Source organism: Balaenoptera acutorostrata, chromosome 18 (genome assembly GCF_949987535.1).
Source record: "Balaenoptera acutorostrata chromosome 18, mBalAcu1.1, whole genome shotgun sequence".
Taxonomy (NCBI): Eukaryota; Metazoa; Chordata; class Mammalia; order Artiodactyla; family Balaenopteridae; genus Balaenoptera; species Balaenoptera acutorostrata.
Window position 1 is genome coordinate 57,965,677 of NC_080081.1, and position 16,615 is coordinate 57,982,291.

A 16,615-nucleotide genomic window follows, 5' to 3' on the forward strand; every position below is an offset into this window, starting at 1 on the left:
ACGGGCGCCGCCCGCCCAGCGCCCGGGCACAGGCTCGCGGCCTCCCGGTCTCGTTCAGGCTGAGGACTGGGGGCGGCAGACGCCTCAGAGCTCGCCGCCCACCGTGTGCCGCCGAAGGCGACGCGCGACGGGCGAGGACGGAGAACGGCCTCGGGTGTGCGTCCGGCCGTCGGAAAATCTCGAAGGGGCGGGAGGAGTCCGGCAGGTGAGGATCGGCGCCCCACGGGGCCGAGCGCGGACCGGGCGGGTGGCAGAGGCGTCGTGGGGCTTTTCACGGCCCAGAGGGAGGGGGTTAGGAGGGGCGGCAGGAGAAAACCATCCGGGGCAAAGGGGGTCACCGAAGGGGTCACCGAAGAGAGACCGGCAGCCTGGGGTGGGGGAGGGCAGGGGCTGGGGTGAGAAGATCTGTGCGCGGGGAGTGAAGAGGAGGGCAGGTGGGACGCACACCTGATCCAAATTGCCGTTGTTTATGAGATAATTGCCATACCTGAGTCCTGCGTGAATCCTGGAGTCATCCCTGCTTTTATCTCCTTAAAAACGCATTAAAAAAAAATTGAAGTATAGTTGATTTACAATATTAGTTTCAGGTGTACAACATAGTGAGTCAATATTTTTATAGATTATATGCCGTTTAAAGTTATTATCAAATATTGGCTATATTCTCTGTGCCGTACAATATATCCTTGTAGCTTATTTCTTTTATACACAGTAGTTTGTACCTCTTAATCCCCGACCCCTATCTTGCCCCTCCCTCCTTCCCTCTCCCCGCTGGTAACCACTAGTTTGTCCTCTGTGAGTCTGCTTCTGAAAAACAGCAATAACGAAATGCAATTTTTCTGAAGGAAAAAAAAAGCAATTAAGAATTAAAAGATTTTTAATTTTTAGGTGCAGCTCCATTTAACCTATTGAACTCGAGACCCAGGTTTTCATATGAAGGGATGTAAATTAGCAAACCAGTCATATCCGGATTAATGATATATCAATAAGTGGACACCCTGTAATTAAAAAATGGGACTTTGTCTAAGTGAACAAGTAATTCCCTGCTTAAAATTTGCTACCTGCACCATTGTAAAGCAATTATACTCCAATAAAGATATTAAAAAATAAAAATTTGCTACCTGAGGGCTTCCCTGGTGGCGCAGTGGTTGAGAATCTGCCTGCTAATGCAGGGGACACGGGTTCGAGCCCTGGCCTGGGAAGATCCCACATGCCGCGGAGCGGCTGGGCCCGTGAGCCACAACTGCTGAGCCTGCGCGTCTGGAGCCTGTGCTCCGCAACGAGAGAGGCCGCGACGGTGAGAGGCCCGCGCATCGCGATGAAGAGTGGCCCCCGCTTGCCACAACTGGAGAAAGCCCTCGCACAGAAACGAAGACCCAACACAGCCAAAATCAATCAATCAATCAATCAATCAAAACATACGCATCTGATTCAAGATCCTCATTAAAAAAAAAAAAAAAAAAAAAAAAAAAAAAAAAAAATTTGCTACCTGAAAACAAAACAAAACAAAAACTTGTTCTGCTGGAAAGATGTAAAGTACTTTCACAAAATGAATTAAGAGATGGCTTTGCTTTTCATTGTCCTGGTTCTGACAAATAGTGGACTAGCTTTTCTGGAAGGAGTCTAGATTCACTATTTTGGTTACATTTTTAAGTCAATGCAATTCTTTTTACCCATCCACAAGTTTGTAACTCTAAGGAGATTGATACAACTTTGTATTCTTACTTATGCTAATTTTTCGTTACAGGTGACTTTGGGGGGCACAGAAACCTTCTTTGAAGAACTTTGTACAGTGTTGAAGGATGGCAGAAGCAGTGTTGATAGATCTCTTTGGTTTGAAATTAAACTCTCAGAAAAACTGTCATCAGACATTATTAAAGACATTGAATGCTGTCCGATACCACCATGGTGCCAAGGCCAAGTTCCTTTGCATAATGTGTTGCAGTAACATCAGCTGTGACCGTGATAATTGTGAATTAGAAACAAGCAATGGATTATCTGCTTTCCTGAGAGAATTTGAGACTGTTAGCAATCCCAGCATGGCTGCCTCATTGTATACCATTAAACAAAAAATTGATGAAAAAAATTTGAGCAGCATTAAGGTAATTGTGCCTGTGCACCGGAAGACATTAATGAAGGCTTTTATTGGTCAACTCTTCACTGATGTTTACAGTTTTGAGTTTGAAGATTTACAGATGACTTTGAAGGGAGGTCTTTTGAAACAGCCTACTGAAATAAACATAATCACAGCTCAAGAACTAGAAGCAATCCAGAATGAAATAGAAACATATTTGAGAAGTTTGCCAGCCCTGAAAGGAGAATTAACCATTATCACATCTCCTTTGATCCCAGGTACGTTAAACACTATCTGTTGTTTTTACTGGATGTGAAAAACCATTCTTTCTTTACAGGTTGTTCACCTCTTTTTGCTTCTTTCTTTTGTAGACTGTTGTGAATTTATGTGTTCATTAGCATCAGTTACAACATGGGAGTGTCATTCATGGCCTTGTAGTGTCAGGGGTGTCAAGGGATAGCCACCCTAAATAAATAAATTCTCTTTATGCAAATTCAGCTTTAAGACAAATCCCCCAGCCTTCCTTTTAAATGAGATTTATGACCGTAAGCATTTCCTGCTTAGAAATTCTGAAACCTTAACTCATTGGTGCTTTCACAGAAGAATGAAATTTACCGTGAGCTATGTGAGCTATATGCTATTGGGATAGCAAAGACAAATGGAACAAAAGATACCCTTTGAAGAGCAATAATCCCACAGAGAAGGTAAAACAAACTCAAAGCATTATGTCGTAAGAATAGATGGAGGTATAAAGAGCTGTAGAAATTAGAAGGCAGATAAACTAACGCAGGATGAGGTGATTAGGGAAAGTCTTAATGAGAGACTGGGTTTGTAATGCTTATGGTCTTTTGTATGTCATGTTTTTAATCTTCATTGTTTATCTTCAACAGATATTTTCATACATGGCTTTACTACAAGAACAGGTGGGATATCTTACATACCAACTCTTAGCTCATTCAATCTCTTCAGTAGTTCCAAACGGAGAGATCCCAAGGCTGTTGTTCAAGAAAATCTGCGTAGGCTGGGGAATGCAGCAGGATTTAATGTGAAGAAATTTTACCGAGTAAAGGTACAATTTTGTTTCTTATTTTGGAAGATGTAAAGTATATTCTATTTATTGATTGATTGATTGATTGATTGATTGCTGTGTTGGGTCTTCGTTGCTGCACGCTGGCTTTCTGTAGTTGCGATGAGCAGGGGCTACTCTTCCTTGCGGTGCGCCGGCTTCTCATTGTGGTGGCTTCTCTTGTTGTGGAGCACAGGCCGTAGGCATGCAGGCTTCTGTAGTTGTGGTGCGCAGGCTCAGTAGTTGTGGCTTGCAGGCTCTAGAACGCAGGCTTAGTAGTTGTGGTGCATGGGTTTAGTTGCTCCGTGGCATGTGGGATCTTCCCGGACCAGGGATCGAACCCGTGTCTCCTGCATTGGCAGGTGGATTCCTAACAACTGTGCCACCGGGGAAGTCCCTAAAGTATATTCTTGACTCTGCTAATGACTACATGGACTTTAAATATGTTATTTAACTTTTGCATCTAGTGTTTTATCTAAAATTTAGTATAATGTTTGTGATTATTTTTCTTAGAGCTGTATACCATAACCTAAAGATCAGTTCTATGTAGATATATATATATATATTTCACCTGGAGCTCCTCATGTCTAAAAGTACAGTGAATTCTCAGAGTATAGTACCACTGCCTTTTTTGATTTAGAAGGAAGATTCCTGCATGGTGGGAGAGAAAAGCCATTATTAATCAACACTAGGAGGAACTAGGGTACAACTGATGAGATAATTGTTTCTTACAGAATTCTAGCATTACTTGACCCCAGGAAAAGTAAAAATATCATTGATTTGGAAATTTAATTTCTTTCAGTAAATTAGTACTTTGTGGAAAGTACTGCGATTAGAGATTTACCCATCTCTACTGGGAGGTATTCATGATGGATGGACTATTTTGAATTTTTTAAAATGTTTGTTAAATGTAAAAGTCTGCTTTCCTTTGAGGAAAATATACAGAGATTATCACATCATAAAGTTAAATAAGTAAATTTGTTATTTTATCATATATGGACCTGATATATTTAATGAATGCTTGTAACCTTAAACTGGTTATATAATTTTGTACAAGATGCGTAGTTTCAGAAAAGCTTATGGTATGAGAAACTCTTCAGAACATTTTTTTCTCACATCTTTGGTTTTAGACTGATCATGCCAATGATGTCTGGATTATGGGAAGCAAGGAGCCTGAATCTTACGACGGAATCACCACAAATCAAAGAGGAGTCACAATAGCGGCTCTTGGTGCTGACTGTATACCGATAGTTTTTGCCGATCCTGTCAAAAAAGCATGTGGGGTTGCTCACTCTGGTAAGTGTACTTAATTAAGCATCTAGGATTTTACCATTTTTTCGGTACAGGAAAAGTTATAATTTCTTTCTGATGGACATTACAAATAGTTAATTACTACCCATGGTGGTAAGTGTAAAGACAGGGGAGAGCTAGCAGACTCTTAGGACAGGAGTAGATAAAAGGAGTCCCTAAGTCAAATTATATGAATCAGAGTATAATTCCCAAAGAAAGCAGTACTTAGGCTGATTCTTGGGGGGATTTGTAGGATTTGGCTAGGTGCCAGTGTTTCTCAGCAGGGGTGCTATTAACATTTGGGGCAAGATAGTCTTACACTGCAGACCAAGTTTACTTGGCTTTTGAAATTCTTCATGACAGTAGCACTCGGAGTTGTAATAACCAAAAAAAAAAAAAAAAAAAAAAGCCTCCATGCTTTTCAAAACACTCCCAGGGAGTTGTACTGTAGTTGAGAACCCTTGAAGTCCAGGTAATAGGGAATAGGAAGTTGAGACATGTCGGGTCGCAGAAGGTGTTTATGAAAATGCAGAAGCATGTGTAAAGGTGTGGAGGTAAGAAAAAGCAAGATATGTTTGGAAAACCGCATTTAGTTTAATATGCTGTAGTCTAGTGGCTTTAACTATTCTCTAAAGAGAAGAACAAAGAATTTTTAGGTGCTGTGTTGTGTTAAGGTTATGGAATTTTGTTTTCTGGTGATTTAAAAAAAAATACTGTTTAGACTATCCAGTGGTTATGAGTCTATGTAAAATGAAGAATGATCTTTTAGATTTTCTTCTGCCTGTAAATCAGTGACTACTTTGCGTTTTAGACTATAGATAAATAAGAAAGTGGTGAATTTTTCTTTTGATCTAGCTAAAGTAATGAATGACTAGACATCAGTAACATTGTCAAAAGTTACTTAAAATTTGAGTCTTAGTTCCTAGATATAAAACGGGAATATTATTTGCTACTTCCTGGGTTTTGAAACATTAAATTCAAAAATATCAAAGATAAAAGAAACAGTCTTGAAAAGGAACAAAGTTAGATGTCTCACACGTCTCGATTTCAAAACTTGTTATAAGGCTACAGTAATCAAAACAGTATGTATGGTGCTGGTATAAAGACAGATGTATAGAGCAATGGAATAGAATAGACATCCCAGAAATAAACCCTTGCATATATGGTCAAATGATTTTTCACAAGATACCTAGACTGTACAATGGGGAAAGGACAGTTTCTTTAACAAATGGTACTGGGAAAACTGGATAGTCATATGCAAAAAAATAATGTTAGACCCTTATCTTATGTCATATATAAAAATTAACTCAAAATGGATCAAAGATCTACATGTAAGAGCTAAAACTCTAAAACTCATAGAAGAAAGTGTAATCGTAAATCCTTGTGATCTTGGATTAAGCAATGGTTTCCTAGATATGATGCCAAAGCACAAGCAACAGAAGTAAAAATAGATAAATGGATTTTGTCAAAAGTAAAAACTTCTGTGTATAAAAGGACACAGTAAACAAAGTGAAAAGTCAATCCAACAGATTGAGAGTAAATATTTGCAATTCATATATCTACTAAGGAGTTAATATTCAGAATATATAAAGAACACCTACAGTTCAACAACAACAACAAAAACCAACTTGATTGAAAAATGGGTAAAGGACTTCAATAGAACATTCTCCAAAGATGATATGCAAATGTCCAACAAGCATGTGAAAAGATGCCCAACATCGCTAATAATTTGGGAAAAGCAAATCAAAACCACAGGATATCACCTCACACCCATTAGGATGGCTAATATTATAAAAAAAAGTGTTGGTGAAGAGAAATGGAAACCATAGTGCGCTGTTGGTGGCAGTATAAACTGGTGCAGCTCCTATGGAAAACAGTATGTTGGTTCCTCAAAATTTTAAAAATAGAATTATCATATTACCCAGCAATTCCATTTCTGAATATATATCCAAAAGAATTGAAAGCAGGATGTTGACAGGATATTTGCACACCCATGCTCATAGCAGAATTATTCACAATAGCTAAGAGGTGAAAGTAACCCAAGTGTCCATCCACGATTGAATGGACAAGCAAAATTCATACACTGGAATATTATTCAGCCTTAAAAAGGAAGGAAATCCTGACCCATGCTACAACACTGAATGAATCTTGAGGATATTATGCTAAGTGAAATAAGCCAGTCACAAAAAGACAAATACTATATGATTCCACTTATAGGAGGTACCTAGTGTAGTCAAATTCATACGAACAGAAAGAAGACGGGTGGTTGCCAGAGACTGGGGAAGGTGGAAAGGCCAAGTTCTTGTTTAATGGGCATAGAGTTTTAGTTTGCAAAATGAAAAAGTTCTGGAGATTGGTTGCCCAACAATGTGAATAGACTTAACGTTACTGAAGAGTACGCTTGTAAACAGTTAAAATGGTAAATATTATGTTATGTGTTTTTTCCCATGATTTTTAAAAGTGTGCATAAAAAATGAAGGAGAGAGAGAAGACTAAGAAGATATAATTCCAGTGGAAACTGAAAGTACAGAACATTTTAAAAAGGAAGTGGAAGGGACGTCCCATTAAATGTCTCTTCTGTGTCAGGTGCTTTGTATAATATACCTCATTTAAAAACCAGTATTTTAATTAGTTAGCTGATTATTTGGCTTAATTAATTAATTTTGTGATTCATTTACTATTTCTGGACTTTGAAAAATACATAAACTGACTGCTCATTTTTAACTTAGATATAAATTATGATGAAATTTTCTTATGTTTTAACTTTGCTTATCTCTTTTTCTTCTTATTTACCAGGTTGGAGAGGTACTTTGCTAGGTGTTGCTATGGCTACAGTGAATGCTATGATAGCAGAATACGGCTGTAGTTTGGAAGACATTATTGTTGTACTGGGGCCTTCAGTAGGACCTTGCTGTTTTACTCTTCCAAGGGAATCAGCAAAGGCATTTCATAATCTTGATCCCAGATGTGTACGGCTCTTTGGCTCACCAAATCCCTATGTTGACATCCGTAAAGCCACGAGGTATGTTTGATTTCAGTCCAGAACTGCAAGTTTGATTATTGCTTATTGCTTCTAAAATGAAGATAATTTTAGAAAACAATTAGTAACGCCAAGAAAAATTCAGGTGGCAGGTATTTAAGTAGCTGACATATACACTTACACAAAAACTAATTTTAAATATGAAATCTTTTCTCATTTAAGTTTGAATAACAGCAGTCTTCTGATCTGGCATCTCTTATTGATTTAAAAGTGAAGGAAGAAGCAGTTGGCATTTAGTTTTAAGAGACCTACTTAAACTTCATATAGAGAAGTTGGCACTTTTTATAGAAAAGAATGGCACTTCACAGACATTCCTCAGCTAAATTCTCCTAAATGTAATAAACTATCAGGAAACTGATATTTTTAAATGATTCCTATTCTCTAACTGGAGGAATATATTTTTCAGCAAAAATACTAGATAATATAAATACGTAGATACTTCCAAGTTTTTTATGGTCCCTTGCATTTTTGAATTTACGAAATTTTGCTATTAATAGATAATAAAAATTATTTGTCATTTCTACAAAGGAAAATTGATGTCTGATTTGAATTGTGTTTCTTTTCCAGTCAGCAAAACCTTACCCAGATTCTGCCTCATTTAGTACATAAGTAGAAAGGATTGAAATTGATTCTTAAATGTGACCTGTGAAATAAGTGTCACTAATTTATAGTCATATTTCATACCATAAAGTGTTTGAGGAGAAGCAACTTTTCTGTGAAAAATCTGGTTAATAGAAGGAAAGGAGGCGGGAGAGTCAGATGACTACAAAGCACGCTCTGTCTGAATCAATTGAATCTTGTCTTCAAGATTCTTCTTGAATAAGTACTTGATTTTGCTTATAGAATCCTGTACCCAGATCATGTCTGCAGGACAATATGGAGGTTATACAGTTCACATATGAACTTAGGTGATTAATGGTGGTGAAATCTACCATTTCCTGACTTGTCCCTGTTCTGTAACTGAATAACAATTTGCATTGTTCCAAGCAGATCTTTCCCAGAATTCTTTTACACCAGTATCCATACGTTTTCCATATTGCTTTGGCTGTTGGTAAAATAAACCTTCTGTCTTTTGAAAAATCTTTATCCTAAGGATTCTTCTAGAACAGGGAGGAATTCTACCACAGAATATTCAGGACCAGAACCAAGATCTCAGCCTCTGTACCTCCTGTCATCCTGACAAGTTTTTCTCCCATGTCCGAGATGGCCTTAACTTTGGTACACAGATTGGCTTCATATCAATTAGAGAATGAGGTATAGTAGCTTCTCTCTCCCTGCTCCCCCTCCCTTCTCCTCCCTCGTTCCACCTTTCCCGCCCCGCATTTTAGAAAATAATTAATTATATTTAACTTTACTCCTTTATTCCTATAGGAAGAACTAATTCTCTACTTTTTAGTGAAGCAATAGTAGTAGAACAGTTAATTTTCTGTGACGTACTCTAATATAAAGAGCAGCTACTTCTTTTCCTAGTTAATGAAGAATATATTAATAAGTATATATAAAAGTATAAAAATAAAATAATTTTTTCATTAAAAAATCATGTATGTATGCCATTTAACTCTCCTATGTACTTGACATCTGTATATTTTCTTTTTTTTTTGACATCCGTATATTTTCTATCATAACATCTTTATATCTTTCTTTTTTAAATTCTTTTGATTTTTGAGAAGAAATCTTTACATAAAAGTTCTAAATTCTATAATAATAATACATACACAGACCAGACTGGTTTTACAACCAAATTTCCAGCTGATTATCTATAGTAGGAGTTGGTCAGTTTTCTTTAAAGGGCTAGATAGTACATATTTTAGGCTTTGTGCAACATGTAGTCTCTGCTCAGCTATTCAACTCTGCTTTTGTAGAGCAAAAGCAGACAGGAGCAGAAATGAATGAGTATGTCTTTGCTTCAGTAAAACTTTATTTACAAAATAAAGATTTGGTCCACAGGGTATAGTTTGCTGACACTTGAGCTACAATCATAGAGCAAGATTGAACGTAATTTCATTAAATTAGTATTTCTTAGAGATGGATTTTTTTTTTTTAGTTATACAAAAAATATTTTGTGACAGTGATTTGGCACTGACCCTTTAGCATATACCTGATTTTCTTTAAGGTTACTTTTAATTGAATTAATATTGTTTTTAGGCTTTACAATGTCTTTAACTCTTTAATATACAAAAGGCTTTGATAGATTTAATGATTCTTACATTGATATTTTAATAGCACTACTAATGGCCTCCTCATATTTGATTTCTGTGTATTTTTACAGATACTTGACTGGATTTTTGCATAACTATTTCCTGCTTCCTTCCAAACCAACTGTAAGAGAGAAATTTAGCTGTTTGATATACTTAAAACAAAAAGGATTATAATGAATAATTCATCTTTCAGATATATTTTCATTATTATCCAATGCCAAATGATTTCATTGATTCTAACAATAACTGACACAAAATCAAGATGATGTATTGGGTTGGCCAAAAGGTTTGCTCAGTTAATGAATACGTTGTTCAATAATGTTCTTGGTGAAAATGAAAAATGCGTCCTTTATTTTTACTTAAACCCAAATGAACTTTTTGGCCAACCCAATTGTTTATATGTTACACAGATAAGGATTATTCTTAAAGTTTGTACTCTGTATTTGTTGCGTAAATCAGGAATAGGTCTATTCAGTTTAGTATTTATTGGGTAGCCTCTATTTGTCAAGTATTGTTTGAATCATAGGTGAAATCAAGATGAGTAATACTTTTTCCCTTTGAGTCTAATGCAGTGGAAGAGATAAATACTTCTAACACTTTAATTTTAATAGCCGAAGAGTACAGGAGAAGGGAGGATTAATTCTATGTGGAAGGCAGAATAGAGAAGGTATTACAGAGAAAATGACTTACCACATGCGCCCGAAAGATGTATAGGCTTTTGACAAATAAAGAACAACCATAACAGGTAGAGGGAATACCGTAAAATAGGGCATGAAACTGTACATGTATAATATGTTCTGGAAAGAGAAGGGTGTGGGCAGGAGTTACTGGAAAAACAGGTTAGAAACAGATTAGTTTGGGTCTCGAATGCCATGTCAGAGAGTTTGGAGTTTATTTTCCAGGCAAAGAGTAGGCATAGAAAGCAGGAGAGTGTTTTTATGTCCTTGGCATTATATTTAACAGGATGGATTTAACTTGTGAGAGACTAAAGCAGAGAGATTAGTTAAGAGGCAGTTACGATACTTTTAAAAAGAAATAATGAAACCTGAATGCAGTGGAAATTAAAACAGAGGCAAGAGTAGATGAATTAGCGAGACATTTCAGAGATGGAATCTGCAGATCCTGTTCCTAGATCATGGAGGTAAGAGGTGAGGAAGAGTGGAGAAGTCCCTGATGCCTCCACAATCTCTGCTTGGCTGACGACTTAGAGTGGCAGCAAAGATGGGGAGGAGGTTTGGGGCAAGGGGGAGGGATGATGAGATTGACACACAGACTGAAGTACATCCAGATGGAAATATGTGGTCAACAATTAGAAATAGAGACCAGGAACCTGGGAGGGAGTCGCAAAAAAGACAGCAATTTGGGAGTTGGCTATGCAGAGGCAATGCCCGAGTCTGCTGGAATAGGCTGTATCATCTCCGTAGAAACATAGAGTGAGAAAAAAGGAGGTCCAAGGATGAAACCTCATGCAACACTTGCATTTGGAGAGCCAGAAGCTGAACCAGTCAAAAAGATTAATCCTGGAAGAAAAAAAATGTATAGTCATTTTGGAGAAAGAAGCCAGCATAGATATGAGAGGTACTCAAAAAGAAATCTTCAGGGAGTTCCCTGGTGGCCTAGTGGTTAGGATTTGGCGCTTTCACTATGGAGGCCCGGGTTTGATCCCTGGTCAGCATCCTGCTTGCCGTGCAGCATGGCCAAAATACAAAAATAAGTAAGTAAGTAAGTAAAAAAAAAAAAAAAAAAAAGAAATCTTCAGAGAGAAAATAAAATGAGAAGAAACCAGTGGATTAACCATGTTGAGCTGTTCTATAGGTCATGGTGGTGGAGTCAGATTTCAGTTCTTTGAGGAAGAGGATGCACCAGTGTCAACCCTTCGCTAGTATTTATTGGAGAAAATAAAGCACCGAGGGCTGTATTTTGAAGCGTGGGGTGTGTGTGTGTGTGTGTGTGTGTGTGTGTGTGTGTGTGTATGTGTGTATATATATATTTGGGAGGGGGGATGAGTAGTCTTAAGTGTATTTGTAGGCTGAAGAAAGGAGTTAGGCTGTTTTCACTTGGGAAAAATGGTATGTATGGTACATATTTTTAATGTGAACTGTCACATTATACCTTAAAAAGATTTCTTATTTCATACAGATATTTCTTACCTGAATATGCAGAAAATTACATTTGTTTGGTACTTATGAAGGACTTTCAAGTCCATTACCTCATTTTACCTTTACAGGTACTCTGAAGTACATGTCAGATGCTATTCCTTTTATTCAGATGAGAAAACTGAGCCTCGTTGAGGTAGAGGCTAAAATCACATAATTTGTGATAAAGTAAGATTTGAACCCACATCTTGTGACTCCAAATATCATTTCAGATTTTACAGTTAATCAGAGCTATCTAAACTAAATTTTTACAACTTTTTGTTAATATCACGTATCCATCCACTCAGTCAAAATTTTGTTGAGATGCTAGGGTAGGTTAAAAATTATAGTTATGGCCCTCAAGATATTTAATATCCAGTGAAAGGTAACATTCAATAAAGCAACAATTTTAATACTGTGATGTGTTGTAAGGTTGTTTAATTCTTTTATGTAACTCATAGCTCAGTGTGAAATTTATATAAAATACCTCATTTCTTCCAATTTAGGGAAGGCATTAAATACAAATCATGGGACAAACTCATGCAATCAAACTCATGTAAAATACTCTTGTTTCATGATAACAATAAGATTAAGGAATAATTCCATTGAGAAAGATGGATAATTTTCCAGTTCTTCACTGTATATTATTTTGTTGAATGCAGAGTATTAGGCAGCCATGTTTTACTTTATGTACCAAAATACTCCAAAACCAAATAAAAATTATGTTTGATTATCTATGATTTTGTATTATCTGTGTCAAAGCATAGAATGAAAAGTTGTCTCCTTGCTGTTTTACTGAGTGAAAAGTATTGATTCAGTAACTCAAAAACAGAATGTTTGTTGTTAAATAGTCGTATCTTATTGCCTCTACAAGATCTCTCTCACTTTTAAGCATTTGTATATAGGTTTCTGGGACTTTCAGGGTGTAACTACAATGATGACTTTTAATAAGTTTTGTTCTGTTTTCAATCTAAGCACTACTACTAACTGCACATAGAAAATATAAGTTGTCGTTTTAGTAAGACGATAAATTAAGTTTGTAAATCAGGGTGCATGACATGATTTTTTAGAGGTACTAATTAGCAAACTAAAATTTATCTAATTGTAATTTTAAATTCTGAAGAGTAGCATAGTGATTAAATATGCTATACTCCATTGCTTTATAAAGCAAAGGAAAAAATGATCTTTCCACTAGGAGGTAGTATTTCTACAAGTAGCTCTGCTCTGTTTCTTGGTATAAAGCTGAACCAATCTTAATCTCTGTATTTATTTGTACAAAACACATATATGGCTCTTACTTTAGATGCAACTTATTATAGTTCAAGTAGGTAAAAACATTTAGGAATCCTCACCTACCTGGGTCTCACTTCTACAGAATCTCCAGTAACTGCTTTTCTGTAAGTAGATTGGGGGGTGGGGGGGGGGATTCAAAGAAGCTTATTCTGTGTCACATGACAAAAACATAAATGATACCCATGGATTCAGAAGCTGGAAATAAGAGGACAGTGACATATGAACTCATTTTATATCTCAAAGTGGGATTTGATACTTGTTTTCACTCAGTTGTCCTAAAGTTGTACTTCCGATGTATCCGTCTTTTTATGTGAACTCTTAGAGAGTGCCACCAATCTTAGACATGGATCTGTGTGTGTGTGCTAAATGGTAAACAAGAAATATATGCCATGTATGGTACATAGCCCCTTTGCCCCAGCTAACGTAAAGTCACACAAAATACATTGGATGCAGTGGAATCATAGATTTCCCTCTATAAAGATTTTGTAAATCGGGCAGTAAAGAATGGAAGCGTGGTCCTTATGCTCACTGTATGTGTTTATGGGAACTCTGGTCTAGAGCACGTCCATTTCCATTGTAGGCAGTGTTTTCAAACTTGACTTGTGATTTCAAAGATGAGGCAGCTGCTGTAAGTAATGCATTGTTCTGTGCGAGGTCATTGCTTAATGAAGGAAAAAGAAATCTGCCAGTACTGCTTTTTCCGGATTAATGCATTTGGTTTGGACTCACAGTGATCACATGTCAGTTGTGTGGAGACAAACTTCTCATACTCTCCGTAGACGCATTTTCTTTGTGGAGAAAGAAATGCTTACATCACGCTCCCTGTGTCTGTGCCAATTGCCTGAGGTGAGCTATGTCCTTTCTGTATCTGGAGCAGGCTTTTTGTTTTATGTAGTTCTCAAAAGGCTGGGGTGTCCAGTTACTGTATCTTATTAAACAATTAAAATTTCTAGCAGATTCAATAGCTCAAAATACCACATTCCTTTCTAACAACAACAAAAAGGGTACTCTCATTCCATGAGAAACATCTGTAGAAAATAGACCGGATCATGGTGGCAATTGAGTTTTGAATTTTTATTATCCTTTATTTTCTTCTTATTTATTTTTGCATCACACATTGCTACAGTTTACATCTTACCAGTGCTTCCCTATTATTTCACTTTCCTTAAGTACTTGTTTTAGTCTGAATCTAATCAAACTCTAGAGCTAATTATCAATGTATAAGAAATATGGGGGAGGGAGGATTAAGTTAAAGGATACCACAAATTTGGGGCAGTAAAAAAGTAATCCACTTTTTGAAACTGGTCAAGAATTTTAAAAAGGATGGGGGATACAGCTGAAACCAATATGTCAACTATACTTCAATAAAATTTTTTTAAATAAAAAAATTAAGTGACTATATCATTTTTACCAAAGAAAAGATAGGAGGGGACTATTCTGGATTAAAATAGATTTATTAGACCTAACAGTCCCATGAAATGAGTGGGCCTAGTTTGATTCCAATGAGAAGAAATAAACTATAGAATGTATTTTTGAGACAATTGGGAAAAATTTGAATATGATCTAGGTATTAAATGATGCCAGGAATTATCATTAGTTTTTCTAGAGGTTAATGATATTGAAGTTCTGTAAAAAATATCTATGTTGATCTGTATTGAACTATGTAGGAGTAAACTGATGTGTTACATGCCAGTTGCTACCAAATGTTTCAATAATAATAATAATGATAGTAATAATAAGGATATGATGCAAAATGGCAAAATCTTGCATTGTTAAACCCGAGCGATGGTTATCTGGGGGTTCATTGTACTGTTTTCTCTACTTTCGTGAATGTTTGAAATTTAGCCATAATTTTTAAAAATTTAAACTTCTTGCACTGCTAGTAATATTTAAAGTAACATTTTTGTTTAGAAAATGTATGTACACATTTCAGTTTTCTTTATTAAAGCAGAAGATGAACATTGTCAACTCATTCTTTTATATGCATGGTGTGAGGAGTGGAGAGGAGAAAGCAAACATATCTGACTGTTGGATTCTTGTTTAAATGAAGAATATGAGAATTATATGCCATTTATATTAACACAGGAGGTCTACAATTCACAAAATAGGAAACAATAAGGAGCCATACTTTTCTGCTAAATAACTATCCTAAAATAATAAGCTTACTTTTACATTTTCTATTATATTAAGTGGAATCTGGTTGGTATGATGATTCCTTTAATGAAAAACTACATGGGACTTCCATCCTCTGGCATAAGAATAGTCTAGAATAGAATAAAAATGTATGGCTTAATAGCAGTTTATGGTAAAAGTTAGTGTTTTTCAATGAGAATTAATGGGACTGCCAAAAAATCTCATGGGATCCCAGGTTGCCATATAGAAGTATACTTCTAGAATGAGCAAAGCAATGTTTCTATTCTGTTCTAAATTGATTAGACCATACTTGGGGTATTGTAGTACATTTTGGGAAGTACCCCTTAAACAAGGTCAGAGAAAAGCAATACTAATGGTGAGGGGGCCCAAAGCCAGACTATGGGAGGGATGGTCAAAGGGACTAGAAATGATTAGCTTGGAGAAAAGAAGTCTCAGTGGAATTTAAACAACACACCATAGATATTTGAAGTACAGAATGCTGACGGAATAGAAAAAAATAGAACAAATTAGTGGAAATTATAGGAAGACTGATTTGGGATTAGTATGAATGTTGAGAAAGGCTATCTGCCATGGGCCTTAAGTACTCCAGCAAGGCCCTGTTTGCTCTTTTTTTTTCCAGGACATTTATCAGGGTTGTGTTTGCAGCAAGCAATCTTGAGGGATAGGTTAAGATACCATTTTGGAGAAAAGGCAGACTTGCTTACCACTTATTATAAAAGTGAATTCCCCAAGCTCAGTGTTCTTAACCTAGGATAAAAACCTACCGTGTGCATAGAATACACCTGAGCCCCTCTTTGGTGCCCCCATGGGACTTGGAGGGAAGGGAACTAACTCAGATATGATGTTTATCCTACTTGTTAACTACGAATAATGAAATCTTTTGTCTCTAACTCAGTCATCTCACATCTTCTGCCAACCCTGGTGAAACAGTTATAGATTAATTTATTAGCTCATAGGTAGGATTAGATCGATAAATCCCAGATCCAACAAAGAAGAAGCACATTAGTTCGTGGGTTCCCTATTGAGAGATGTTCAAGTGAATGGATAAACCTCTATTTAGGATACTGCATAAACACAGCAAAAACCAAAGCCCCAGACTAGTTTTCCTTAGACATTCAATGTCATGCCAATTGCATAAATTTTATTTTTCTTTTTAGGAAAGACAGTATATAAGTTTAGACTTGTCTGTAGAATACCAGAAGATTCTTATTGAGTTACTCCAAGAGAATGTTGCTATGCCCCTCCAAGTTGAACCACTAGGAAATCCCTATATAAACATGGCCTCAATACATATTTAAATGACCCAACTTCACCCATTGTCTCTATGTATCCCTAATCTCATATTCTTTATTTGCCTTCAAATGAAGG

General features: G+C 36.5%; 1 protein-coding gene across 1 annotated transcript; it reads left to right on the top strand.

Moving 5' to 3' along the window:
* Window positions 1–68: 68 nt before the first annotated feature.
* Window positions 69–12,537, top strand: LACC1 (laccase domain containing 1). Its single transcript, XM_007186814.2, has 7 exons — window positions 69–205; window positions 1,745–2,349; window positions 2,962–3,140; window positions 4,268–4,433; window positions 7,224–7,449; window positions 8,561–8,721; window positions 9,737–12,537. Exons 2-6 carry the CDS (start codon window positions 1,800–1,802, stop codon window positions 8,718–8,720), a joined length of 1,281 nt encoding a protein of 426 aa, XP_007186876.1. The 5' UTR covers window positions 69–205; window positions 1,745–1,799; the 3' UTR covers window position 8,721; window positions 9,737–12,537.
* Window positions 12,538–16,615: the final 4,078 nt, after the last annotated feature.

Excerpts from the sequence above, each read along its gene's own strand:
- LACC1 (XM_007186814.2), top strand. The coding sequence starts at position 1,800 with ATGGCAGAAGCAGTGTTGATAGATCTCTTTGGTTTGAAATTAAACTCT. Across the intron at positions 2,350-2,961 it reads CACATCTCCTTTGATCCCAG|ATATTTTCATACATGGCTTT; the intron begins GTACGTTAAACA and ends TATCTTCAACAG. Across the intron at positions 4,434-7,223 it reads ATGTGGGGTTGCTCACTCTG|GTTGGAGAGGTACTTTGCTA; the intron begins GTAAGTGTACTT and ends CTTATTTACCAG.